The following is a 26,703-nucleotide window of genomic DNA, read 5'->3' as shown; positions in this document are numbered from 1 at the left end:
ACACTTGGGTTATATGGAGTAAAGGAGCACGTCTGTCTTCCTGCTTTGCATGCAAACTTGAAAAGTACAAAAAAATGGATGCCCTAGCCATTCATGTTTCCACTTCTCAGCACTGTGTGCATCTACCTGGAGACAAGAAGAATGAAAGCTTGATGCTCCTTATAAAACACAGTGGTTAGTTTTCTCTGTGCTTCCATCTTGACTGGGCTTTGATGACAGTATAAATGGATTGTAAAAGCACCGTCACCCTGATGGAGCATAGCACTGTTTCTTTTTCTCTTTTCCTTTCTTTTTTGGCAAACTTGTAAATGCCCAATACTAAGATTTGTTGCGTTATGTGTCTGGGTCTGCCTCAATAATATTTATCATGATGAAATAAATTAGAAAAGTGGGTATAGCGAAAGAATAAGAACTGTCATCCCAAACCATCATGCAAGATGTTAGTGGTAAAGAAATATATTGAAGCGCAGGGTACAGTAAGCACAGGGTTTAAATTATAGAGGGTATTATTTCTGAAATACTGACAGCTCAAAATCACACATCTCTCTGAAAGGCATGAAAGACAAATACATAAGTAGAACAATCCAATCCAAAAATGCTTAGAGTGTTATTCACTATTAGTCCACTGATTTCAATGAGCCTACTCTACTCTTGCCAACAAAGGTCCGTATAGTAAAAGCTATGGTTTTCCCCGTAGTAATGTATGGAAGTGAGAGCTGGACCATAAAGAAGGCTGATCGCTGAAGAATTGATGCTTTTGAATTATGGTGCTGGAGGAGACTCTTGAGAGTCCCATGGACTGCAAGAAGATCAAACCTATCCATTCTGAAGGAAATCAGCCCTGAGTGCTCACTGGAAGGACAGATCGTGAAGCTGAGGCTCCAATACTTTGGCCACCTCATGAGAAGAGAAGACTCCCTGGAAAAGACCCTGATGCTGGGAAAGATGGAGGGCACAAGGAGAAGGGGATGACAGAGGATGAGATGGTTGGATAGTGTTCTCGGAGCTACCAGCATGCGTTTGACCAAACTGCGGAAGGCAGTGGAAGACAGGAGGGCCTGGCGTGCTCTGGTCCATGGGGTCACAAAGAGTCGGACATGACTAAACAACAACAACAACACTCTACTCTTAAGAGTAATGTTGCATATCACCCTCATCTCAGAATGCTAGAGACATTTTGATTTAAAGTATTATTTATGCAGAGGAGACCCTTCACAAATACCCTGTCATGTTTACCCATCGGTTTGTTATTTACTTACTAATGATTTCAACTGGGCAAATTCAGGAAAAATAAGAAATGCCACATTAATAAATTTGGACTTGGGGAGTCACAACCATGCAGAGATAGAGAATAGAACATCTACTGCCACTCTCCATGTAACACTATATAAATAACACCTGTACCTTCAATAAGAAGGAAGGGGTAACTGTTGGTGGCAGTGGGGTATTAAAGGCAGAATAGGCCTGTCCCGCCTAATCCTGCCTGGAACAGCTGCTCCTGGGCAGATTCAGGAACATAATTTTCTGCTAGGAAACATGGGATTTGTAGCTTCCCGTTCATATTAGTTGGGGTGTGAGGAGAACAGAGAGTGAGGCCAGAAAAAGTAGAAGCCAAAATAGTTGAGCCAAATAATCATTCTCAAGCTATGCTTCCCACTTTCAGCAGAGAAAATGATAATTTTCATTCTCCCTACCAGAAAATGATGTTCCCCAACATACTCTGGACTATCAATTCCAATTAAGGAGATGCTTGCCCTCTCCTATTGCTAATGAGCTCTCCCTAATGCCCATTACCTTTGAGAACATGGAGGGGGCACATTTTTCTCCTCTTGGAAAGCAGTTTGGGGAAACTGGAAGAAGAAAAGATGTGTTTGATGTTCGAGGTTTTTTTTTTAGTTTTTCTCAAGGAAACTCAAGGAGCAAACAATTGATCTCAAGCAATTTCTAGGAAAGCTAAAAAACAACAACCCTGTTTTTGAAAGTGAGGCTTGTCCAACCACCACTAATCAGGTTCACTTAAAATGTCACTCATCCTTCCCATTCTAGTAGGGATGTCCTACCCTGCGTTTCTGCTATATCATATTAGTGCAAAGCAAAAACTGTGATCTTTGTATCTCAAAGTTCAGGTGGTTGATATATAAACATGGTTGCCTTAAGTCTCTAATCCAATTTGTACAACATTGACTTTACTATACTAGAAACTTTTTTGGCACTTGCTAAGTTTAGAAGTTAGATCATTTCCCATTAAGGTCTGACAGAATGTAAAACTCTAAGAATATTCCCTATGCTAAGCAATATTAGAAGCTGAGATTTAATCCCCCAGTCAATAAAGATTTAGGACACAGCAGGCAACCTCAGTGATAAGAATTTATGATTTACATAATTTACATGAAGCTTCTGTGTTTGAAGCCTTTTTGAGACAGATGAGAGTGATGTAATTCTCTACATGCACAGAGTAAGTTACGTGCGTTCAAAGCTTTTTGAAAACAATGATATTCAAGCATGCACATAAAGAATTATAGATATGTCGCCGACTTTTGTTATTTATAATAGATAATGAATTTCAGCAAGACTTGCAATTTGCACTTAACATTCTTTGAACAGTCTTCTAGAATCATTGAATCACAAAAGGAAGTGCTTTCTTCCAAAGACAACCACACCTAAGTAAGCAAACACTGTGCCTCTGGATATTCTAAGTGACTAGAGAAGAAGGGTGAACATATTAGCATCAGAACTGGATAAATGCACTAATTTTCTAAGCTCAGGTTCCTTGACCAAACTAAGAAAGCAGGCCTGATGGGGATACTATTTTCTGTTATGGTCTAATATGTGCCTGCCTGCTTTTCAGAAAGAATGGTGGAGCTCCCTAGTGACCTATGAGGATCCTTGCAGGCAGTGCTTTTTTTTTTTTTTAAAGGTACTCACCATGAAGTTGTTACAGTAAGTGCCACATTTTTTAACAACAAAAAAGAGGTGCTGCATATTTTTGGAAAAAAGCACCCCTTGCAGACATACATGGTGGATTTGATGAAGCCCATTACTGTACATTCTGTCATCACACCACACTCACACAAACTTGATTATAATTTTACTTAAGAGCCATTTAACATATTACATAGGCAAGCTCACATATGCCACTGAGTTAACCAGTCCTGGGTTCCTGACAAATGTACATGTCAGAGCATGTGTATTCAAATATGGTATTTGCAATCAACATTTTGAAGTAACTTGAGATTAACTTATTAATATTAACTTATAATATCACAGGTGAGCAGCTTAAAGACATTACTTCATGAACTCCCTCAAGTTAACTTATTTTAAGATGCAAGCCACATCTTTGTATAAGGTTGCCTTCAGTTATTGGGACCGCGAGAGGTTCTTAGGCTTAAGAAGATGCAAACACACATCAGTATTCTGACAGAATGTTAAGACTCCTGATTAATTTCAATTTGAAAATTGATTTTACAGGCTTTACAGAGACCACAGACCTGCATCTATACCACATTTAAATGTCAGCTCACATAATAAATAGCAATAATTGGTTTTAAAGGCTAACAATCTACAGCTGAATGTATTGTATATTTTTTCATGCATTTATCCAACTGGAAAAGTGAATTTATGCAAAAATCAATGTCAGTATATGTTTGTTGTGTTTGCACATGGCTAGCTCAGGCAAAATCATTTCATTTAAATGTCAGAAGTTTACCATAGGCACCTTTTCCAGCTTGCTTTACGACTGTATAGATCTCAAGCTAATGTTTATGTTTACAAAGAATATATATATATATATATATATATATATATATATATATATATATATGCAGGTTTTGGTGTCTTCGGGTGTCTTCCCGTGTAAGAGTTGGGGTGTCTAGGCGACGTTTCGACGAGGTCTCACTCGTCATCTTCAGGCTGGTGCTTTCGGCTTCTTGTTACTAGAACAGAGCAGGATCTCAGTGTTTGAGTTCCTATAAATACTGTTGAGGGGGTGTGGTGTATAGCCTCCAACGTTCTGGGCAGAGAGGAAGTTCCCAGGTTAGTGTGCCTTTTCTTCTTTTGTTCCTTAATTACTTGAGGGATATCTTGAGTGATTTCTTGAGTGATATTCTGAGTACCACTTAGGAGGGTCATTAGGTGTGGATTAGTTGCTAAAGCTTTCGTGTCTTGACCTCTTGAGCTTGTGAAGAGTTTTTCTGAGAAGATGGCTGTACTGCACTTAGTTGTGCTCTGGCTTGGCTTCGTGTATAGGGGCGAGCTGTGGTTTTGTGCCCTGTGCCAGCCAGATCTGTGTAGGGATTGCAGGGGGGTGCAGCATCCGGAGGTGCCACTATGGTTTGGCTACTGGATGGTGTCTGTAATTTATCTGTGGAGAGGGTCTGGGTTTGGGTCTGGTGTGGTTGATTGGAGATGGCGTTCTGTGTGCCTCTGGTTCTGGTGTCGGTTTTTGTGGGGAGGGCTAATTTCCAGATGTCTGGCAGGCGGGACGTGTCGTCACGCTTGTTCATGTTGTGAGGGTGTTTCTCTATCTCGATGGCTTCCATGATTATTCTCTTGTGGTGATGTTCCATGTTAAAGAGCAATTTGGAATCTGCAAAATTAATTTCGTGTCCTGTTTCTTTCATGTGTTGGTAAAGAGAGGAAGTTTTTTCTTCTTTTTTGACGGCATTCTTGTGTTCTGCGATACGTGCATTTATTCGTCTGTTTGTTTGTCCAATGTACGTGGCTGGGCAGACTTTGCAGGGTATTTCATAGACCCCTTGGTTTTCTAACTGGATTTTATCTTTTGGGTTTCTGAGGATATTGGCATGGCCCTCCTTCCTTATATCAAGGGCACTACAGATAAAATTAGCAAAATCCTCCATAAACACAATATCAAAACAGCCTTTTGCACCAACCAAAAAATAGCTAATATCCTCATTCCTATATATCTGAAGGAGCATCTCCAGGCCCATCATTCAGCCAGGACACTGAGATCCAGTTCTGAGGGCCTTTTGGCTGTTCACTCACTGTGAGAAGTGAGGTTAAAGGGAACCAGGCAGAGGGCCTTCTCGGTTGTGGCGCCCTCCCATCAGATGTCAGAGAAATAAACAATTACCTGACTTTTAGAAGACATCAGAAGACAGCCCTGTGCAGGGAAGTTGTAAATGGTCAATTTGTGGGAACAATTCAAAGTGCTAGTTACATAGCTGTCAACTTTTCCCTTTTCTTGCAAGGAATCCTATTTGGAATAAGGAAATTTCCCTTTTAAAAAAGGGAAACGTTGACAGCTATGGCTAGTTATGACTTACAAAGTCTTATTTGGTTTGGGTCCAGGCTACCTGAAAAACTATATTTCCCTAAATGTGCCTGCCTGGGCTTTGCTATCTTCTGAGGCGGCCTTCTTCTCGATCCATCACCTTCACCTGCACAATTTGTGAGGAGCCTCATAGTGGCTCCTTCCAGGCTGTGGAACTCCCTTCCACTGGAGTCTATACAGCCCCTTCCCAATGCTTTCCTTTCACTGGCAGGCAAAGATAGGCCTTTGACTATTAAAGGTAAAGGTAAAGGGACCCCTGACCATGAGGTCCAGTCATGGCCGACTCGGGTTGCGGCGCTCATCTCGCTTTATTGGCCGAGGGAGCCGGCGTACAGCTTCCGGGTCATGTGGCCAGCAGGACTAAGGCAAACCAGAGCAGCGCACGGAACCGCCGTTTACCTTCCCGCCAGAGCAGTACCTATTTATCTACTTGCACTTTGACATGCTTTCGAACTGCTAGGTTTGCAGGAGCAGGGACCAAGCAACAGGAGCTCACCCCGTCACGGGGATTCGAACCGCCGACCTTCTGATCGCCAAGTCCTAGGCTCTGTGGTTTAACCCACAGCACCACAAGGTCTTTTGAGGGTGTATGTTGCACATTTTATTTTCTGTTGTGGTTTTAAAATCATTTTAAGTATTAGAATTCAGTGTTCCTTTAACTTGTCAACTTTTACATTTTATTTTACTTTCTTCCCCCCCCAAAAAAAACACAAAAACCAGACATTTTTATAGTGATTAGTGTGTTTTTAGTTGTATCTGTTTTAATGCGTTGGAAAAAAGGTGGGATATAAAATAAACAAATAAATAAATAAAGCAAGTGATCTCAGTTTCCTTTAGAACAGTATTGCAAGTGTGCTGCCAATTCACTTCCTTATTACATCATTTTAATCACATTGGGGTGAATGCCTGAAAAGAGCCTATGTTTTAATCACTAGGTTTACTGGTTTCCCTGAAACCTGAAACCTGTAAAATACTGAAGGTTTATATATGTATGGTATTTTCACTCTTTTTCTTATTCATTCAGTTTACCTACAAATATATGGAATAATTTCCATTTAAAGGTCTCCACATTGTACCACACAGTCACAGCAAATATACTGTGCATTTCAAAATACACAATAACCATCTGAAATAATAAAAAAATTCCTTCCAGTAGCACCTTTAAGACCAACTAAGTTAGTTCTTGGTATGAGCTTTCGTGTGCATGCACACTTCTTCAGATACACTGAAACAGAAGTTGCCAGAATGGGAGACTGGCACCTTCTCACCCCTTGCCTTTTCCTGTAAGACCTATTACAGTTGTTAAGAGTCGTCAACAGGCTCATCTCAGCTATCTGCCAATCTCCCATTCCCACCACCCTTCTGAGTAATACCCCTCCCCACCTTCTCACTATATAGAAGGATCTGGCAACTTCTGTTTCAGTGTATCTGAAGAAGTGTGCATGCACACGAAAGCTCATACCAAGAACTAACTTAGTTGGTCTTAAAGGTGCTACTGGAAGGAATTTTTTTTATTTTGACTATGGCAGACCAACACGGCTACCTATCTGCATCTGAAATAAAGCAGCATGTGGTTGGCAAAAGGCCTGAGGTTTGTTGTTGTTGTTGTTGTTCTTAAAAAGCTCGTATCTCAAGTGTTTCAGTATTAACACATAGTGAAGGAATCTGATTTACAAAGCTCCATTTGTAATCTTCATAACAGTTCTCAAGACATAGTCAATGAAAGATGCATTCTACTTCCACAAGTAGGATTGCAAAAAGAAAAAGAAAAAGATTTTTCATTTTGAGTGTAGACTTTCCAAAATCTATCAGTGACTCAGAAGTAATCAGTTGTCACAATGGGAGCTTTTTAGTCAGGCATCTTGTGTGTGTATATTGAAGTGATGAACACAAATAAAGCTGTGAGCAACTAGCATTGCTTTATACTGGTTAAGTGAAACTCCTGAATGATCTGGAAGACAAATAATTCCCTCTTTATCTAAAGTTTGTTATTGCTTCTTTGTAGAAAAAAAGATGCTAGGGCATGTCTACTATGTGAGACTATGGGAGTTTTGAACATCATCCTCTTCAGGTGTTCAAAGGACTTCAAATACCTCAGTAATCCTTGCAAGAACCATGCACAGAAGACTCTCCAGTATTAATACTATTTCAAATGGAGTGAAGCAGACAGAAAATGGCCTGGCTTCTAATGAATGAATGGCCCAAGTGAAGGTTGAACCCAGTAGGAATATTAATTGTTGCACAGCTTGCATAGTACGTATTTACTACTGTATACCAGTTGTACTCTTTTGAGTATACAAAATGCACGCATTTCTCAATAACTGTCAATGGCATTCCTACACTTTTTGATGACTTACTTTTCTGTGATCCCACAACATTGTTTTTAAAAAGGTGTAGGGAACCTTTGGGCCTCCAGATGCTGCTGAACTACAACTTCCATCAGCCCCAGCAAGCACGGTCAATGGCCATGATTAGTGGGAGTTGTAGTTCAGAAACATTTGGAGAGCGAAAGGTACCCCACACCTGGTCCACAACCCACACACAATGCAGCTACTTGACTGAAGCTTAGCATGTTTGACTGAGCATTTGAAAGGAAGAGGACCCATAGTATATATATACTACTTTAACTTCCATGGAAGAAAAAAAAATAATGACAAAAGTTTATTAAAACTTGATGTTTTTTCTTCTCTTTTAATGGTACCTGCTTCTAACTCTTGAGCACTATTATGGGTATACCATTTCATCGACATTATTTCTCTGAAGATCTCTCTAAATGCCTACATTACATTTTTATTTCACCTGGTCACCAATAGTATCTTTTGAGGTCTTTGAAGTAGATGGAAAGTGAACAAGGAAAAATGATACACAATAGAAAGTACATTATAAGAGCTCAACATGAAAGACAGAATAAAAAAGACAGGTCAAGAGTTACAAAGAAATACTATAGTAATACTTAAATGTGCTTATTACTTTTGGAAATGAACTTTATGGTGGAATCATCTAAAATTGTACTTTACAACCCCCCCCCCCCATCATAATAGTATTCTTTCAACTACGGAACAAAATGAACCAGAATTCCTCCAGGGAAGGCATTTATGTATGGCTATCAGTGCACGGTATTATTTACATTATATTTTCACATAAAGGACATTCACTGAAATCGATTTCATTGTTCAAAATATAGGCTAATTTAAGAATATTTAACTGATTCGTTTCCTTTGATGCATTCCAAATATGTCAAAAACATTATTATTAGGTAGGGCGGGTTTTTTTATTTTTTAAAAAAGACTATCTTCAAAGATCCCTTATTTTGATACTTATGGCTTAACCAATACAACTGTGAAAATATACTAAAGCTTAGTTGTTCCTGTCTATGACAAAGCAGTTGTACTAAGCAATTCTATAACAGAGATAGGATCTTGCTGAATCCGTCTCAAAGACCATCATCCAATTAAAATAAAGAAGAAGAAAAAAGCAACTTGAACATTATTTTTAAACTAGACCACACACACTGCATGGATATAGAGGTGAAACTGTACCTTTTCTTGCCAGAGTCAACAAACACTTTCCAGTAAAAAATAAATCTGAAGAAGTGTGCATACACACAAAAGCTCATACCCAGAACAAACTCAGTTGGTCTCTAAGGTGCTACTGGACACACACACACACACACACACACACACACACACACACACAAACACAAACACACACACACGTGTGTGTGTGTGTGTATACCGTATTTTTCGCTCTATAGGACGCACTTTTTCCCCTCCAAAAATGAAGGGGAAATGTGTGTGCGTTCTATGGGGCGAATGCAGGCATTCGCTGAAGCCTGGAGAGTAAGAGGGGTCGATGTGCACCAACCCCTCTCGCTCTCCAGGCTTCAGGAAGCTATCCGCAAGCCTTGTGAGCCCAGCAGGAGTTCCCGCCGGGCTCGCAAGGCTTGCAGGCAGCAGCCTGCAGCCCAAAGCACCGGGCATGCTCCGGAGCACACCCAGGGCTTCGGGCAGATATCTGGCAGCCCCACAAGCTTGGGGGACAGCGGGGAGGCAGAGCGCCACCATCCCGCTATTCCCCGACCTGGTTTGGAGGCTGGTGGTGGGGAGAAGCAAGCTTGCTTCTCTCCACCGCCAGCCCCACAAGCTCGGGGGACAACGGGGCAAGCCGCTGCCCCACGGAGGCTAGGGAGGCTGTCCCTGAAGGCAGAAGAGGGAAACAGAGTGCTCCGTCTCCCTCTTCTAGCTTGGGGATGGCTGTGGGGGGGAATTAAATTTTTTTCCTTGATTCCCCCCCCCCCCAAAAAAAAAAAAACTAGGTGCGCCCTATGGGCCGGTGCACCCTATGGGGCGAAAAATACGGTATATATTTCTGTTACACGTGAGACTGCACAGATCACTAGCAACATCTAACAGTGTTGTGAGTATTAATTTAAGTCATAATTACACATTCATAAAAAATGAACTGTTCATGCTAGTCATAAGAATTGGCATTATATCTAATATAATAAAAGTCTAATTAGATTATGCAGTTTTCTTTCTTTTTCAGTATTGCTAACCTTAGTCATAGCTACTGCTCATGGATTGAATCAACATGTGGGTAGGACTGTTCTGAATCTTCCACTTGCTCCCTGGCTTGTGCCAACCTTCTGCACAGCACAGAAGTAGCATTCAGGTTTTCGGCTGTATAGTCCAAGGCTTCCTTCCTGCAGATATTTGTGCTGTATGCACATCCATCAGAGCTGGCACAAGCCAGCATGTGCAATGCTGAGGATGGGGCATGTCTGCACAGCCCCGCTCTCCTCTCGCATGTTCCAGAGAAGGTTCACCCATTAGGTGGAGAGAAGCAGCCGTCTCAGGCAGTGGGTGTGCAAGAGGCTGTGCCCCACTCACCCCACCGCTGCCGGAATGCCCCCCCAATCAAATTTTATCAAGAGGGAGATGTTCCAGCATCTGGTGGTACCACTCATTTTCCCTGCTATTGGGGCAGAAAAGATAAATTCCAAGGCCTTGCAGAACACCCTTCCTTACTGAGTTAAGTGAGAGGGAGTGTTCCGGTGGTGGCAGAAGTGGAGGGTAGGCAGGAGACAACAAGAAGTATGGGGTAGGAGGTGACACATACCCATTTTGCCTCAGGTAGCAAAATGGGACGGGCCACCCTGTCATGTTCATTCAGTCTGCAACCGTATTAGAACTATATTTAACTGTTTTTATAGGCAGAATTGTTTTTAAACAGTTGTATTTTTTCCGTATACTGTGGTACCTTGGTTCTCAAACTTAATCCATTCCAGAAGTCTGTTCCAAAACCAAAGTGTTAATCCATTCCAGACTTTTAAAAACAACCCCTAAAACAGCAATTTAACATGAATTTTACAATCTAAAGAGACCATTGATCCATAAAATGAAAGCAATAAACCATGTACTGCAGTCACACAATCAATCAAGCAGTAGCTGAACTGGGTTTCACACAGTCACAAAAACAAAACAAAAAAGCCGCAAAATAAAGCAAAATAAATAGCAAAGACAGGACTCGGAGACACTCAAAACGGAAGTGTGGCACTCAAATCGGAAGTGTAACACTTAAAATAAAGCACGTTCGGCTTCCAAAAAAAGTTCACAAACCGGAACACTTACTTCCGGGTTTGCAGTGTTTGGGTCCAAGTTGTTTGAGTACCAAGGCATTTGAGAACCAAGGTACCACTGTCAGAAGTGTTTTTAATTGTTTCATTGTGGAACTGTTTTTAATTGTTTTTACACTTGTTTTATGGCTGAAATTGATTTATTTGTCTTATAATTGCATATTTTATTATTGCAACCCACTCTGGCAGTCTGGATTGTGGGCTCATGACACCCACTAGTATAGAGCTCGCCTAACCTTGCCCCACTGCTGTCTCTCTCCTGGAAATCACAGTAGCACCCTGGTAACACCGCCCCATGCTCTGCTGATGACTACAACCATCTAGTTTGTTTTACTAATTTACTCATTGAACCAGACAGGCATTTCTGATATGTGGCCTCAGAGTTCACTCTCACATTCTGTCCATGCCACCTAAAAATACTCAGGATGAAGTTAATTAGCCAGTGATGGAGATTAAATACAGGGAAAACCATGCATTAGGGCAGCGCTTCCAGCACTGACACTCATACCAGTGAATAAGGATGCTCTATTATTTATGTATTATGTTTGCTTGTTTGTTTTAAAAAGTATACCCTGCTTTTCATCATCTTGTTTCCAAAGCAGCTTACGAAATAAAAATACTATGACTTTATGCGTATTTGTGTGCAGTGAATTACAAGACTTGTTCCTTGAATATTCTGCAGCATTTAAAAACCGAATGACTACTGGCTGTTTGTTCAGAATAAATATGATTGTATTTCATAGGGTGCCTCAAAAACACTTCTGTGTTATATCTGATGGACGACTCACAGTTCAAGTCATGTTGGTGATTCTTCTCCACTTTACGAAGATGTGTGTGGAATGTTACTTCCATTATTTATAATAAAGCCTTGTTATTTGTATTCACGGTATTCAATCAATTCTGTTCTTATTGACTTTCTGTTCTCTGTCGCTTCCATAAAGTGAAGGGACTACACATTTCCATCTGTTTAAGTGATCAAAGGAATAAGTTGTTGCTGCTTACTTATTTGTTGCAAGCATGGGACTTTTGTGCACTGCTGTGAAAGCCTACCTGAGATCATTCCCTTGATGTTTATTTCATAAAGGTATGCTAATAGGGAGGTGAAATTACTTTTTATTTCAACTTTAAAAACAACACACAAAAATCATACAAATAGTAAACACAAAATTACTGTTGCTATAAGAAGCATTCCTAGTCAGAGCAATATTGCAATATGAGGAAAATACACACAACACATAAAGACTATAATAGAAAGAAAGAAAGAAAGAACTTATTATCATCTTCTGTTGCACATCTGCATGGAAAGTTAGTGGGACTATGCCTCCTGCCCTCTCTCCATCCCCCCTGCGATTTCAGCAAAAGTGATGATGGGACTTGTTCATGCAGAATTCCAAATTGTGTTCAATGTTCTCTGTGCATACATCTGTACACAGACAGAAGTCCATTTTTGAAACTTCTGCTGAGTATGTGGCAGTTGGGATCAGGGCTTGGACACAAGCCATGGCACAGCCAGGATCATATCTCACAAAATAACTGCTTTCAGTGGTATCTGCACATTTTGCTTCATAACTTTCATTATATGACATGAGTACAGGGGTAGAAACTTACTTTCTTCTTCTTCTAAAAATAAATCAGAGTCTCCTCAACACTGGCTCTGGGCCTGCTACTACAGCAGTATCCCCTGTACCACTGATCTTGGTAAACCCACAGAATAAGCTTCTAACACATGTAATTTCACCTCTCAAGAGATCATCCCTGAAAGCTGCCATTTCATTTTTGCTCTAGTTCTGCTGTGCTTTGTTATTGTGACCACACAGGAAAGAAAGAGATTGGGTGAAGTAGGTCAAATTTATTCATGTGAACCCCAAACCAATCTGCATAGGGCACGTAAGATGTGCGATCTAACTAATAACCAAACTAGGTGAACCAAACCTTACAAGAGTAAGAGGTTGCCCTTCCTCACACCCCATCCTTTCAGGAGAGTAGGGAAGCCTTCCTGCTCCACCCCCTCCTAGGGCCCAACAGCTCCAGGTAGGTTTTACTGATTGACCCCAAGGATACTATAATAGAAAGAAAGAAAGAAAGAACTTATTATCATCTTCTGTTGCACATCTGCATGGAAAGTTAGTGGGACTATGCCTCCTGCCCTCTCTCCATCCCCCCTGCGATTTCAGCAAAAGTGATGATGGGACTTGTTCATGCAGAATTCCAAATTGTGTTCAATGTTCTCTGTGCATACATCTGTACACAGACAGAAGTCCATTTTTGAAACTTCTGCTGAGTATGTGGCAGTTGGGATCAGGGCTTGGACACAAGCCATGGCACAGCCAGGATCATATCTCACAAAATAACTGCTTTCAGTGGTATCTGCACATTTTGCTTCATAACTTTCATTATATGACATGAGTACAGGGGTAGAAACTTACTTTCTTCTTCTTCTAAAAATAAATCAGAGTCTCCTCAACACTGGCTCTGGGCCTGCTACTACAGCAGTATCCCCTGTACCACTGATCTTGGTAAACCCACAGAATAAGCTTCTAACACATGTAATTTCACCTCTCAAGAGATCATCCCTGAAAGCTGCCATTTCATTTTTGCTCTAGTTCTGCTGTGCTTTGTTATTGTGACCACACAGGAAAGAAAGAGATTGGGTGAAGTAGGTCAAATTTATTCATGTGAACCCCAAACCAATCTGCATAGGGCACGTAAGATGTGCGATCTAACTAATAACCAAACTAGGTGAACCAAACCTTACAAGAGTAAGAGGTTGCCCTTCCTCACACCCCATCCTTTCAGGAGAGTAGGGAAGCCTTCCTGCTCCACCCCCTCCTAGGGCCCAACAGCTCCAGGTAGGTTTTACTGATTGACCCCAAGGATACTCCCTAACCATACCAGCCAGTCCCACAGCCATGTAGTCAGATTTCCAGACTACACTCTTCCCCTATAAGTGCTCACCAGTGCTTTCCCACATCTTTCTGCTAATGTGGCCAATTCACCTGTTTAACAACTACTCCCTGCTAAATACATCCATTGCTTCATCAGTACACTTCCATTTCATTTAAAGCTTGTCCAATCAAGTTGTGCACTGTGGTGATAAAAATTTTATACATGAGAGCACCAAGTAGATTTCAAACACTTCTAATCGAACATAAATGTTTGTAATAGTGAGAAAATTGGGGAAGCTTCATTAACATTTTCTCCTTAAGCAAATGTGCCTCCTTTCAGAAATCCTTCACATGATTTCCCCCACCATTATCTTTTCACCGGGCAGCCGTACAAAGAGATGGCATGCCACCCTGAAATATAGTCAAGCAGCAAAAGGTATGCACAGCTGTCAATCAGATAGTGGGAGCAGGACTTTATTTTGAGCCTCTTTGCAAATAGCTGGACGTTGGGTACTAAAAATATTGTTCTTCCTAGTGATAGAGATGTTATTAATCAGTCCGTAAGATATGATTATGTGAGAATGTCACTGAGCTCCTATGAAGTTCCCTCAAAGTGAGGACAATGTTTTCTGAATAAGATTTCTCTCATTCTGAATTAGCTTAGTTTGCCCTCAGTTACATTAATTTACCACATAATGAGACATATATATGTATCAAAATGTGCTAAACACATAGCTGATCAGGGCTATGAACAATGAACCACTGTCAAATGGGTAAACTTTAGAAAGCATTGTTTTTCTACTGAAAATGAAGAAAATTCAGCACAGTCCCATTAAAAACTATTTAAAAGAAAATTGATTTTTGAGCTGCAGAATCCAAATCCCTATTGGCTTAGAGATGCCAAATCATAAAACTCACAAAGTAATTTTCAGTCATGTTTGATTCTGAACTTACCATCTTCAGATGACAGTCAAGGCTCTAATTAACTACACTGCTGAAAAAAAAAATCTTCCCTACTAGGAAATGCTAATGAAACAATAGTGATAATTAATCATGCCGGTTTCACACTCCTGTCCTGTCTGCATATTTAAACAGAATTTAATTGCCTAACTGACTTCAGAAAGGAAACTTAAAGGGAATCTGAACTCCTAAAGACCCTGAATCCCAAACACTAGTATTGAAATGTGTATTTTCAGTTGTAGACTCACCCCCCCCCGACCCCTATATTCAAATATTTTTCAGGCTATTATTTTTCATGGTCCATAAACATATGACAGAAATTCTCAAGCACTGTGCTAGTAAGCCTCCCTAAGGGAAAGAACAATCAAAACTACATAAGCTTGCTAAAATCAAGATAATTCTATACAGGTTACCCAGTAGCCTGATGCATTCTTATAGATAAACAGGAGGTATAATCTGGTGCTACTGATTGGAAGCAAAGAAAACTAGTTTTTACAGACTAATTAACACTAAGTACTAGGATCTTATGCATTTGCAGAAAGGAAGTAGAACAGAAGATTGTTATGCAGCATATTCAGAAGGGTGGGGGGAAGAGTCTGTGGTATATAGATATTCTCCAGGATTAGGAATGATTGGAGAGCAAAAAAGGTAAGAGAGCAAGATCCACTACTGTCTTCCAACTATAGACAGAAGGATATGTAAGTTTTGGTTCTCTCTGTTTCTTATTTTCCCATGCTTAACTTTGGTTCCCCATGTTTCTGTAGCACTTTGCTTTTTAAAAAAATATTCATGCAAATTCATCAGCATTTTTGTGGGAATTTCTCCTCATATATTTATGTATACAGTTTTGACTAACGTACACATTTTTTCATGCAGTTTCCTTTGCTATATTGCATTTCTGTATGTTATTTCAACTAATATTTTTATGCACAAGTTCCAATAACAAAAGCATGTTTGTAAGCACAGCTTGGCTGGAGAACTGCACTGCAAATTTTGGACAAATGTGAATTTAGAAAGTTGGCTCTGTTTCAGTTCACATATTGTTTTAGGGTGGTTTTTGTAGATTTGGATTTAAATGTGCACAGATCTGAATGCCAACCCAGTAGATAAGCCTTCTGCAAACAGATGTTCTCCAGATGTTTTCCCACTCAGTCCCAGGCAGTTTGATCAATGGTCAGGTGTGATGGAAGTTCAATCCCGAAACATCTGAAAGGTGCCAGGTTTTTTTGGGGGGACACATGAGCCCTTCTCCTCCACACCCATCACCTTTGCATGAGCAGTCAGTAGGTGCAGAAAATTTCTCGATCCATGCTATTTGTTATTGGCTTGATACTAGCATTTGTGAGATAGAAGATAGTTGGCAAATATCCCATTATCTTAATAAATACTTAAATAAGGGTGGGCTTCTATTCTAGTGGGCCTCAGTTCAAGAAAAGTTGCAAAATTGTAAGATCTGGTTCAAATATTACACCAAGGTTTTTTGAAATCATACATTCATATGGAGCAGAACACAGAGGTAAATCTGGGAATAAAACTAGAAATTGTACTCACGAAATGCTCTATAGAATTCTTCCAGGCCTAGGTGCTTGTCACCATTATAATCATCATATTTCAAGAGATCGAAAAGAGAGCAGTCAGACAGATCCTTGCCAAGCTCATCCTGTTTTATTACCTGACAAGAAAATTATAACCATGAAATTACACTGGAGCTCTAAGAGTTGAATGGAATAATTAAGTATTCCTAATATCATTTAATAGATCATTTTAAGGATGCTGTAGGGCAATGAACTAGAACTGTGTAAAGTCAGAAATTTCAAGTTGCTTTGTAATTATATAGTGCCATTCATAAAAAAATTAATCCATTTTCATTGACTATGCACGTTTAGATTTGGAATTCCATGGACATACAATAAGAGCTAACAATGAAATACAAACTATGCATTTTGGATTGTTGAAAGGCATTTTTTTGTCAGGATAATCAGTCTCACCTTTATTATAGATACTGCTCTCAGAGAACTAAGAGAGTCTAATATATCCTCATCATGAATGGAAGAAGAATAGCAAGCTCTTCCTTTCTGCCACTAGCATTCTAATGCAAATGTCAGAGTGTGGCACCTAATATTTCTTGAATGCAGTGATAGTTATCCAAGGGGGATTTCCTACCACTTCTTTTCCAGTATGTCACCCTTTCCCCCAATTCTTGTTTGGTAGACCCTCTGGAAATGCCTGAGATGTGGTGTGTGGTCTACTGTGAGAACGAAGGATCAGGAAAAATCAGGCAACTTTATCATCACCATTATAGGCCACATAACTTTCACAGTTACTAAAACTACCTTTGTTGCTCAGAAAGACAACCTATATTGGAAAAGAGGTAGGTGAATTATGATCCTCTTGGTTGTCCTCAACTTCTCAGCAGTTTTTGCTATAAACTATGCTGTCCTTCTGGACCACATGTATGGGTTGAGAATTATAACACTGACCCCATCTTACGAAAAGGTACCAGGTTAACTGCTGTCCTGTCCCATGGGAAATATCCTGTAGGAAATTCTACAGGGTTCTGCCTTAATTCCCGTGCTTATTAAACTTTACACAAAAATGCAGGATTAAGACTGTATGGAAATTGTTCATCGACATAATGATGATACCCAGCTCTAATTCTCTTTTGTCTCTAGGATCATCAGAATCTGGCTGTTGGTTCCATCTAGCTAAATATTGTTGATACCAAGTGGAAGTGGCTCTCTGGGATTTAAGACAGGGGTCTTTCCCAATGCTACCAGGAGGTACTGAATATTGAACTCAAGGCCTTCTGAATGCAAAGCATGTATCTACTACTCTTACAGCCCTTGTGATAGGTACCTTTAAATGACTACGTAAACTAAGGAAACAACTGAATTAAAGTGATTACTGTCACTGCTCAGTCCATTTTGATGGTGAGCTCCACTCTGGGAGAGCCATCATTGCTGACACCTTGGAACCACCAGGGTGGAAGACTGCAGCGTAGCTAGCTGGTGTCCAGGAGCCACTGGCCCTGGCATTGAGACTGAGAACATCTCTAGGGCCAACACAGCATTTAGCCACTGACCTTGGTGCTGATTGACTGCTGGGACAGTTTGTATGGCTCAGCTTGCTTGACTGTGTGTGTGTGTGTGTGTGTGTGTGTGTGTGTGTGTTACAGGCACAGGGAAATGAACTGGGAAATGTACATTGGATGAAAATACTCCACTCTCCTTGAAACACAGCAAGAGAAAACGACCTCCCTGTGTTTTAAGACACATGTTACAACCCTCCCTAAATCTGAGCTGAAAGTTCTCGTTTCCTGCTTACTTAACAAATGCATGTGACACCATCATGTACCCGGATCTGAGCAGCTGCTTGGTGGTTTTGGTGTTACTTTTAAAAAAGTAGTTTTAAAACAATAAAGTTGAAGCAGCAGCTGACATAGGCTGTGAACACCAGTAAACACCAGTTGTGCAAAACAGACCGCCTTTAAAGCATTTTACCACTTGCTAAAACCTCCCTCCCGGCCCCCAACCCACTTCTTTCACACCAAAAATGTTTGCTGGAGAACATTCAGATCAGCGCTACAAATGTCAGTCTCTTGCAAACAAAGGCAGCTCCTTATAAGCAGAAAAAGCAATTATAATGTATTTACATTCATTCTGTTTATTTTTAAAAAATGCTGTCCGTCAAAATTGGATGATAAAGAAAGCCTGCACTCCCCTCCCTTTTTTTCAGGTTAGTAATGATGTTTCCATTGCAACTTTCCTGCTTAAAAATAAAAAATAAAAATTTCCTCGGTAAATTTACCCAACTCAGAGACAGACTTGTGTTTGTTTAATGATCCAGCATGGAATGAGAGGGTAGAAGGTCTTGTTCTCTTTCTGGTTTTGCAAATGAATGTTTATTCGTGGAGTTCAGAAAGACCACCAGGAATGTATTTTTATGTCCTTTGATTCTAAGTGTCTTACCTATCAAATGTGTCCTGATAAAAGCACAGTCTGAAACTGCCTTAGTATTCACTATCGCCTATGTAAATGAGCTCTGTGAAGATGGGCAAAATCAACTGTAGGACTCATTTTCTTCTGAGTATAATTTCCACAGCAGTTTCAGCACACTTAAAAATGCTGCTGGTTCTATCAAAGCCAAAAAGCCGGGTGGGGGGATGCAGTGAGCTCCCCTTACCCACCCAGTTAGGACCATCAGAATTGGGAGGAAACATCTTGAGAGGCAAGGAGTTCTTTTTGTTTCCTTTTATGATTATATTATGCATTTTGTGTTTTATGCTGTAAACTGTGGTCTCTTGGTGAAGAGTGGTATATAAATTCAATAAAGATAATTTACCCCAAACCACCCCAATTTTTACGCAAGTTTTGAGATAGAGGCTTTTATTGTGGTGACATTTTTCTTCTCTCTGAAATCAGCTTTCTGCAATCTGTGCTCTCTATATGCTTTAAGCAACTTCCGCCACCCTGACTATTGGCCATGCTGCATCTGGTGAGATTTGAAAATCAACAACCTATGGAAAGCAGCAAGTTGCGGAAGCTTGGTTTAAATCAGTGGTTCCCAAAGGGGGTGGTGCCACCCTCTGGGGGCTTGCTAAGAGGCAGGGGGAGCTGGAGCTGATGATTTAAGTGACTTTAAACCAGACATTGGGAAACAGGTATCACTTCATCAAGTCCATCCATCACATTAAGAATTTACTCAACAGTGAAGTTGTTACTAAATGTGGTGTCTAAGATCCTTCCTGGTATCACTGGATCAAAGTTCATCCGTTTTGTTGAATTAATCCAACTAAATACATTCTAATGGATTTTGAATAAATGTGCAATCAATCACTACAGTTTCAAAGTTTATGGTGTTATTATCTTCCTTAGTGGGTCATGCAAACCACTATTCTGAATAACGATTTTTGTAGGGTAGGGAGCGCTGGGGGTGAGTTTATGGAACCAAGCAGGAAGTAGCCTGAAAAAGCTTGAGGACCACTGGTTTAAACCAAGGGTGGTGAATGTTTTTCAGCCTCAGCACCATGCTCCATCCTGAGGTACCTTCTGGGTCACACGCCCGTGGTGGGGCCAGAGACAAAAAGTGGGCACAGCAACAGACGCGAGTCTTACACTGGGCTACATTCTAGCATCCATGCCCATGTCATTCACTTCCCAAGTGTGCTGTCTTGGAAAGTAGACAGGGAGGGACTGCAATGGCACCACTTTTCTACCAGTAGGAGGGAAACCTCATTTATTTCAAGGTGGTTGCTTCTGAACATACCAAACCAGTCAATTATGTATTATTCTGTAAAGACAGCACACATGTCTCCCACATAGCCATTGCTGGTCTGCTTATCATCACTGGGCTGCTGTTTATTAATATTCAGTAACCACGGAAGGTGAAAAATGCGAAACAAATAAGCAAATACAACCATAGAATAATTAAACATTTTACAGCTGCAGTAAGTCAATATTCCTTTAGATGGTACTTTAACCTTTTTTCAGTCAAGGCTGGCAAAATGATTTATGTGTATATGTATGGTTTGCTGAGAGTTGTGAAACTGCATCTATTTGTTGCCAGCCTATATTTATATATTCTCTTCCCGGGAGCTCAAGGCTGTCCGCTTTTATCTTCATAACAGCCCTGTGAGGTAGGCTAGAATGAGAGTTGGTAGCTCAGACATCAAAGTTGTGCAACAGCACATACTTCAGAGTATGTTTTGCCTGTTAGTTATCAAGATTGGAAACATGCTTGTTTCATTTCGGTATTTTGTTATAAATGTCCGGACTGTGAAATGCTGTTGTTAAAGCAATGAAGCTGCTTGGCTGGCTTTTCTTTACATCATCTCTGAATGGTGTTACATAGCAATGGTGTTGCCGGGGCCCTGCTAGTCCTGTTCCCACAATGGCCCATCTAGTCCTGTTCCCACAGGGACCAAACACATACCTGTGGGAAACCCACAAGCAAGACCTCTGTGCAATAGCACCCTCCCCTCCTGTGGTTTTGCGCAACTAGTATCTAGAAACATGCTTCTCCAACCATGGAGGCAGACCATAGCTACTGTGACTAAGAGCCACTGATAGCCAGGAGTGCCATGCATTTGTTGAATGCTCTTTTGAAGCCATCCAAGTTGGTCGCAATCTCCACCTTCTATGTGATATACAGCAGACCATCTGGTTACATACTGCTCTGGATACGTAACTTTGAGGTTAAAAATGTGGCAAACCCAGAAGTATATTCTTCTGGGTTTCACCGTGCGCACATGCGCAAAAGTGGCGCCTCTGGTTATGGATTTTTCAGGGTGCGCACAGCCCCCTGGAATTAATTAAATCCGTAACCATAAACCATAAACCATAAATATAAACTGTATATTTATAGCTTGCTTTTCTATCCAAGAGCTCCAGCTTTTGCACCTTTCTCTCTCCCCCCTCTGTTTAGAAGACATCTGAAGGCAGTCCTGTTTAGGGAAGTTTTTCATGACTGATGTTTTAATGTATTTTTAATCTCTTGTTGGAAGCTGCCCAGAGTGGCTTGGGAAACCTTGGGTGGAGTATAAATAAATTATTATTATTATTATTATTATTATTATTATTATTATTATTATTATTTGCAACAGCCTGGTGAGGTAGGAGAGAGACTTTGTGCCGGGCATCAGACAATGACTTTCTCTACACCCCTTGCCACACCGTCTAGCCTTAGGAGTCTTCATAAGGGAACTGTTTCCAGGGGAAGAACTGGGGTGAGAGACTTTGTTGTCATGGGGCATTTGATTGACACATATGCTGCCCCACCTCCAGCCTGAGGGACCTTCAGAACGGAGTTGCTGCCACAGGCATTATGTGTAAGTGTCTTCTAATGAACCAAATAGATCATGAGTCATGGGGAGAGCATATAATCAAGTCTGTAAAAATAATGTTTCAATTTGTTTCTGACCAGCATACATTTGTATATATCCCTGTCTGAGCACAGAAGGGTCACACATCAGTCTGTGCTTTCTGCATGCCATTCCTGTGAATGTGTGAATAAGCTTTGCTTTTCATTAAAATATATTTCCTTGGTAACAAAACAAATGCATGAATCACTGGTAAAGTACATTTTACCACTGTGTCTTCCCATAAAACAACTGGTACTCTAAGTATCCACCTCTCAGCATTAAGCAGTCACATTGACACCTGCAATAATTGAAACTGAATTTACAACTATGCAAGGAATTGTAATTGCTTTCATGGCATAGAAAACATGCAAGTAAATTTGCCTTACCACAGATTCACAGGGGGACTTTCGGCATGATAGCCCTTGATTGACGATTATATTTAGGGTCTGATTCTGTGAGGTTGTAAAATGCCCACAGTGCCTACTAAGCACTCCCATTACCTGATGCTTTGGGGATTTTATTACACCAATAGATCAGAAAGGGAGCAACAAGATGAATCCTATTCGCCACAACCTATAACCCAGAGTTTTGGGGGAACATAATGAACTGTTGACCAACTTTGCTGATTTAGATTGTGCCCCACAATCTATTTATGTCAAGATACTGTATATAAAATTAATCATTCCTCTATTCTGGTTTATGTAATTTGTGAATCACAGGGTTAACGTGTTTGAAATACCTAGCTATCTTTTTATTCTTTTTCCATTCTGTCCTTCCTCCCAAAAGACAGCCCAGGGCAGCTAAAAACGTAAAATAGCAAAGAAACCTAAGAATAATTTTAAACGGCAAAGAAACGACAATCACAACACATCACAAAGATAATAGCGGATAAAGCTTCTGATAGGGACCTGACACTCATTATCTCACCAAGATCTGGACAAATAAATGAGTTTTGATTTTGTGTGTGCATGGCTGAAGCAGGGGGACTGCCTGATGAGAGGATGGAGTTCCACAGATGGGGAGCCACCACAGATAATAACTTCTATCATTGCAGGGTACAGGACTAGCTGACTCTTGGGGTCTGTTCCAGCTCTACAATTCTGTGATTCTATGTTACCATCCATCTCATGGACCATGAACAGGGCCTCTCCCACTAATTGAAAGTTTAGGATGAAAGGTACTTTGGAATATGTTCCTTCAAATATTGGATCCAAGATCATTTAGAGTTTTGCATCTTAGCATTAACACCTTGAACCAGGTACAGCAGCACAACAGCAGAAGCCAGTATAGAAATCTGGGGTCTGGAACCAACTCCACTTTCTTCTGCTGCCTAGTTGATCAGCCATCAACTGGGTGGTGCATAAAATATTCTTATCCCTGTGCTGCATCTGGGATTTGTTGGGAGTGCTGATTCATGTATATTGAAATAATAAGGTTGGTAGAAACAAATGGCTAATGGGAGAATGTTCTTCCTGACTCAACAACAGATCAGATGGTTGTGAGACCACCACCAATCTCATGCTCTCAAGGCAGATAGGGCAACATTAAAATTTGCCTCTCCTTCAACCATGCCATCCAAGCTGCACACCAAATCAGCACTAGGAACTATGCATTCAGTACTAAATTGGATTATCTAGAACTGGGTCCAACTGCTTTTTGCCCTTCCCTTGGTTTGAGTCATATGTGCAGGAACATAGAGTCTCTTTCTGTGGAATCTGTGCCTACCTTATTCAGGAGTGGGGACAGCTGTAAAAGATAAAATAGTTGACATTTTTCAGACTTCAAATTTTAGTCCTACATAGCAATACGATCTCAGTACTAAGGCATATCAATAATGTGAGTGATCATAATAAAGTAGGTTGAACAGATGCTAAAGGACACTACCTTGACCCAGCTATAATCAAGTTTATCTACAGCATTCAGCAAATATTTCTTACACTTTACTTCCACGGCTACTATTCCAGGCTAGTTCTGCTTGCACAAAGGCTGTCAATCATGTAAAATGATATCTTGGATTTGTAGAGTACACAGATGGCCTAGGATGAAATGACTAGCTATCATTTGTCTGAGAAATAAAGATGGATTTATCCTCCAGCCCTTGTGATGTGCAAACAGAGTGAATTAAGTATCTACAGGACCTTTTATTTCTAATGTTAAGAGAATATTTGTATAGGTAGTATTTGCTGCAATCAAAGACACAAGAGCCCTGATTATACTCCCACAAAGCTATAAATGCAAGACTTTTAGGAGCTGAAATAATATGTGGTGACGAACAAACTGATCTCACTTTGAATTTTTTTTTAAGAGTGTTAAAAACAACTGAAACACTTGTGATTACTCTTTCTAGAAAATGTTCAGAGCCAATATGGATCGGAATGCCAGTTGTTGGGATCCACAAGTACAGACTGTGCAAACATAGTGTTGGAGTAGATAAGATTTTGACCTGACCCAATAAGGCTCTTCTTGTGGCCTTATGTAATCTTCTGGTGAGAACTTATCATATGAAACAACAAAAATGCAACTAAAGCATTTACCTGTGTCAGTTCATTGCTGTCAACAAGACCATTGTTGTCCGAATCATAATATTTAAACATCTGATCCACCAATAATTTCTTCAAAGCCATTTTATCTTCAACACTTCTTTCTCTTGTTTGTAGCATGTATCTTCTGTTCTGGAGATCCAGCAGAAAGTTTTTCATCTTATTGTAGTCGATTGACTTACAGTTACCCCCTGCCAAGATAATAACATATTTACTTGAATTAGATCTTTAAAAATTGTTTCGTACGAAAGGCAGGCTGTTTCTGTTAGCACAAATGCTACAATTGAATTTTGACCCTTAAGCATGTGTAAATATGCCTAGATCAATATAGATATTAAACAATACAAGCAAAAAGAAAAAAAATGGATGAACATGACTGGGATTTTTTTCAGAAGTGTGCAATGAAATTGGGCTTTGTCCATATGTGAGATTTCCAGCCAGCACTTCAACATATGCTTAGATACAATAGTTATTTCCTAGTGTGGGAATTAGTCCACAGCATATCAATAATTAGCATAAATTACAACAATAAGAAGCTAGAACAATATGACAGCATTACTGCACAAGGAGCTAAGCAGTTCAAACTTGGTTGATGAAAAGCATGTGCATAACAAAATAAAGCAACTTAAAATTCAGTTTGAGAGAAAAGTGAAAAGTTCCACTGAACTTACTCAATGAGAGTTCAATTTTCTACTTTAAAATGTCAATACAATTACCCAGGTAATCGTTATGCATGTGAGTTTTACTCAGAGAATTCAATCACTTCCTAATGATGACATTTTTCATATGTCTTTGAAAATAATTTCAGTTCTAAAGTATGAAGAATGGATCAATTACAGAAGCTAATAAGGCTCACTAAACAGAGGTAAAGGGGGCATTCAGAAACCTGTCACCACTGACATGTCAAGCTTCTTTCACATAAATTATATTTTATGGAATGAAAAAAATTATAATTAAAAGCCATCAGTTACATCCATTATTTATTTAAAAATAGCAATTAAGTTCATACAGAAGAAATGTATGGCAAATTAATTCTGGTATAGAGAGGGCATAATTTTTTAGATTAAATGACTCACAGTGATTAGTGAATTCAAATAAGAGACAACCTTGCATGCTTGATTCCACTAAATGGATGATAAGTATCCATCTATATATATATGATCTCTGGAGCCATTCCAGGCAGTCTGTGGGGTAGGGGGAACCCAGGAAAAAACACCACTATGGCTATTTTAGAGGCTCAGTTCTAAAGCTCATTGGGCTAGTTGACCATGGGCTTGTTGCTCATTTTCAGTTTAACGTACTTCATAGGATTGTTGTGAGGATACAATGGGGCGAGAGAGAGTCATACCTCGGGTTAAAGTCGCTTCAGGTTGAGCATTTTCAGGTTGTGTTCCGCGGTGATCTGGAAGTAACGGAACTGGTTACTTCTGGGTTTCGCCGCTTGCTCATGCACAGACGCTCAAAATGACATCACGTGCATGCACAGAAGCGGCGAATCGCGGCACGTACAGACGTGGGTTGCGTTCTGCTCTGGATGCGAACGGGGCTCCGGAACGGATCCCAGTCACATCCAGAAGTACCGCTGTATGTTGCTTTGTGCTCTTTGGAGAAGAAATTGGAATACAGATGCAAAACAGAGATAAAAATTAATAATATTAATAGTACCTAACATAAAAATACAAATAAATAATATAAGAAAGGGCTGTGACTTATTTATTCAGCGGTAGCTGATGGAAAACTCTTCTGCAGTTTCATGTTGCTGTACTTCACTTATGGATGCACAAGAAAATATATGATGTTCCAAAACAAACAATCATAATTATCTATCTTACATGTTCCACCTGCCCTTTTATTTCTAGCGTAAAATATTTAGTGTCATCGCACCCTCTCCGATTGCATGGAGCCCGAACAGCCCCGTGGTTTTCCATGGATCTGAGGGCAATGAAACAATCACTGAGACGGCTAGAGCGTGTCGCGTATTCCACGCGGCGCTTTCAGCAAAGCACTAAGAGTTCCAGGTTTTTCAGTGCAGTCCTTTTTAATGTGAGTTATATACAGGCATTTACAAAAGAAACAGTCCATACAGAGTACTTACAAACGAATACTCTCCACCACAGCACCACCACACTACAGCACAACCACCACACTACCTGTTAAACAGGCTTTCCTTTTAAAACAGGTGATAGCCAATTACACTAAACACACTCCTGCTGAGTCACTCTGACCCAGCAGAGTATTGCATCATCCTGTTGAAGCCTGCAGACTTATCCAGTATCCTGCAAATCCCAACAGAGCGCTGGTGGCGGATAACTCATTCTGAAGCTGACCGGACACGGGTTAGAGCTCAATGTCGAGCCTACCAAGTGGCGGCAGCAACGGCGAAGAAGACTTTCTTCACCGCCTATTGCAGGGGTCTGCAACCTGTGGCTCCGGAGCCGCATGTGGCTCTTTTACACCTTTGCCGCGGCTCTGGGGCAGATACTAGCGAGGGGAGGAGGCGCATTGTGCGCCCCAACACTCCCCACTGCGGT

The 26,703-nt window shown here is 40.4% G+C and overlaps 1 protein-coding gene across 4 annotated transcripts in view; it reads right to left on the bottom strand.

Moving 5' to 3' along the window:
- FSTL5 (follistatin like 5) overlaps positions 1-26,703 on the bottom strand; it is a 355,157-nt gene that overhangs the window by 130,274 nt on the left and 198,180 nt on the right. For 2 of the 4 annotated variants that reach the window (XM_081208810.1, XM_081208812.1), the window contains exons 5-7: positions 24,167-24,363; positions 23,358-23,378; positions 16,325-16,445 (exon numbers count right to left, since the gene is read on the bottom strand). In XM_081208810.1, the coding sequence (XP_081064936.1) occupies positions 16,325-16,445; positions 23,358-23,378; positions 24,167-24,363 (339 nt within the window). The remainder of the gene's footprint in view (positions 1-16,324; positions 16,446-23,357; positions 23,379-24,166; positions 24,364-26,703) is intronic. The other 2 variants (XM_081208811.1, XM_081208813.1) reach the window with 1 other exon arrangement.

The sequence above is a fragment of the Podarcis bocagei genome (genome assembly GCF_964188305.1).
Source record: "Podarcis bocagei genome assembly, chromosome: 9".
Taxonomy (NCBI): domain Eukaryota; kingdom Metazoa; phylum Chordata; class Lepidosauria; order Squamata; family Lacertidae; genus Podarcis; species Podarcis bocagei.
Note: the sequence above shows the minus strand (reverse complement) of the source record. Positions and strands in the feature narration are given on the sequence as shown.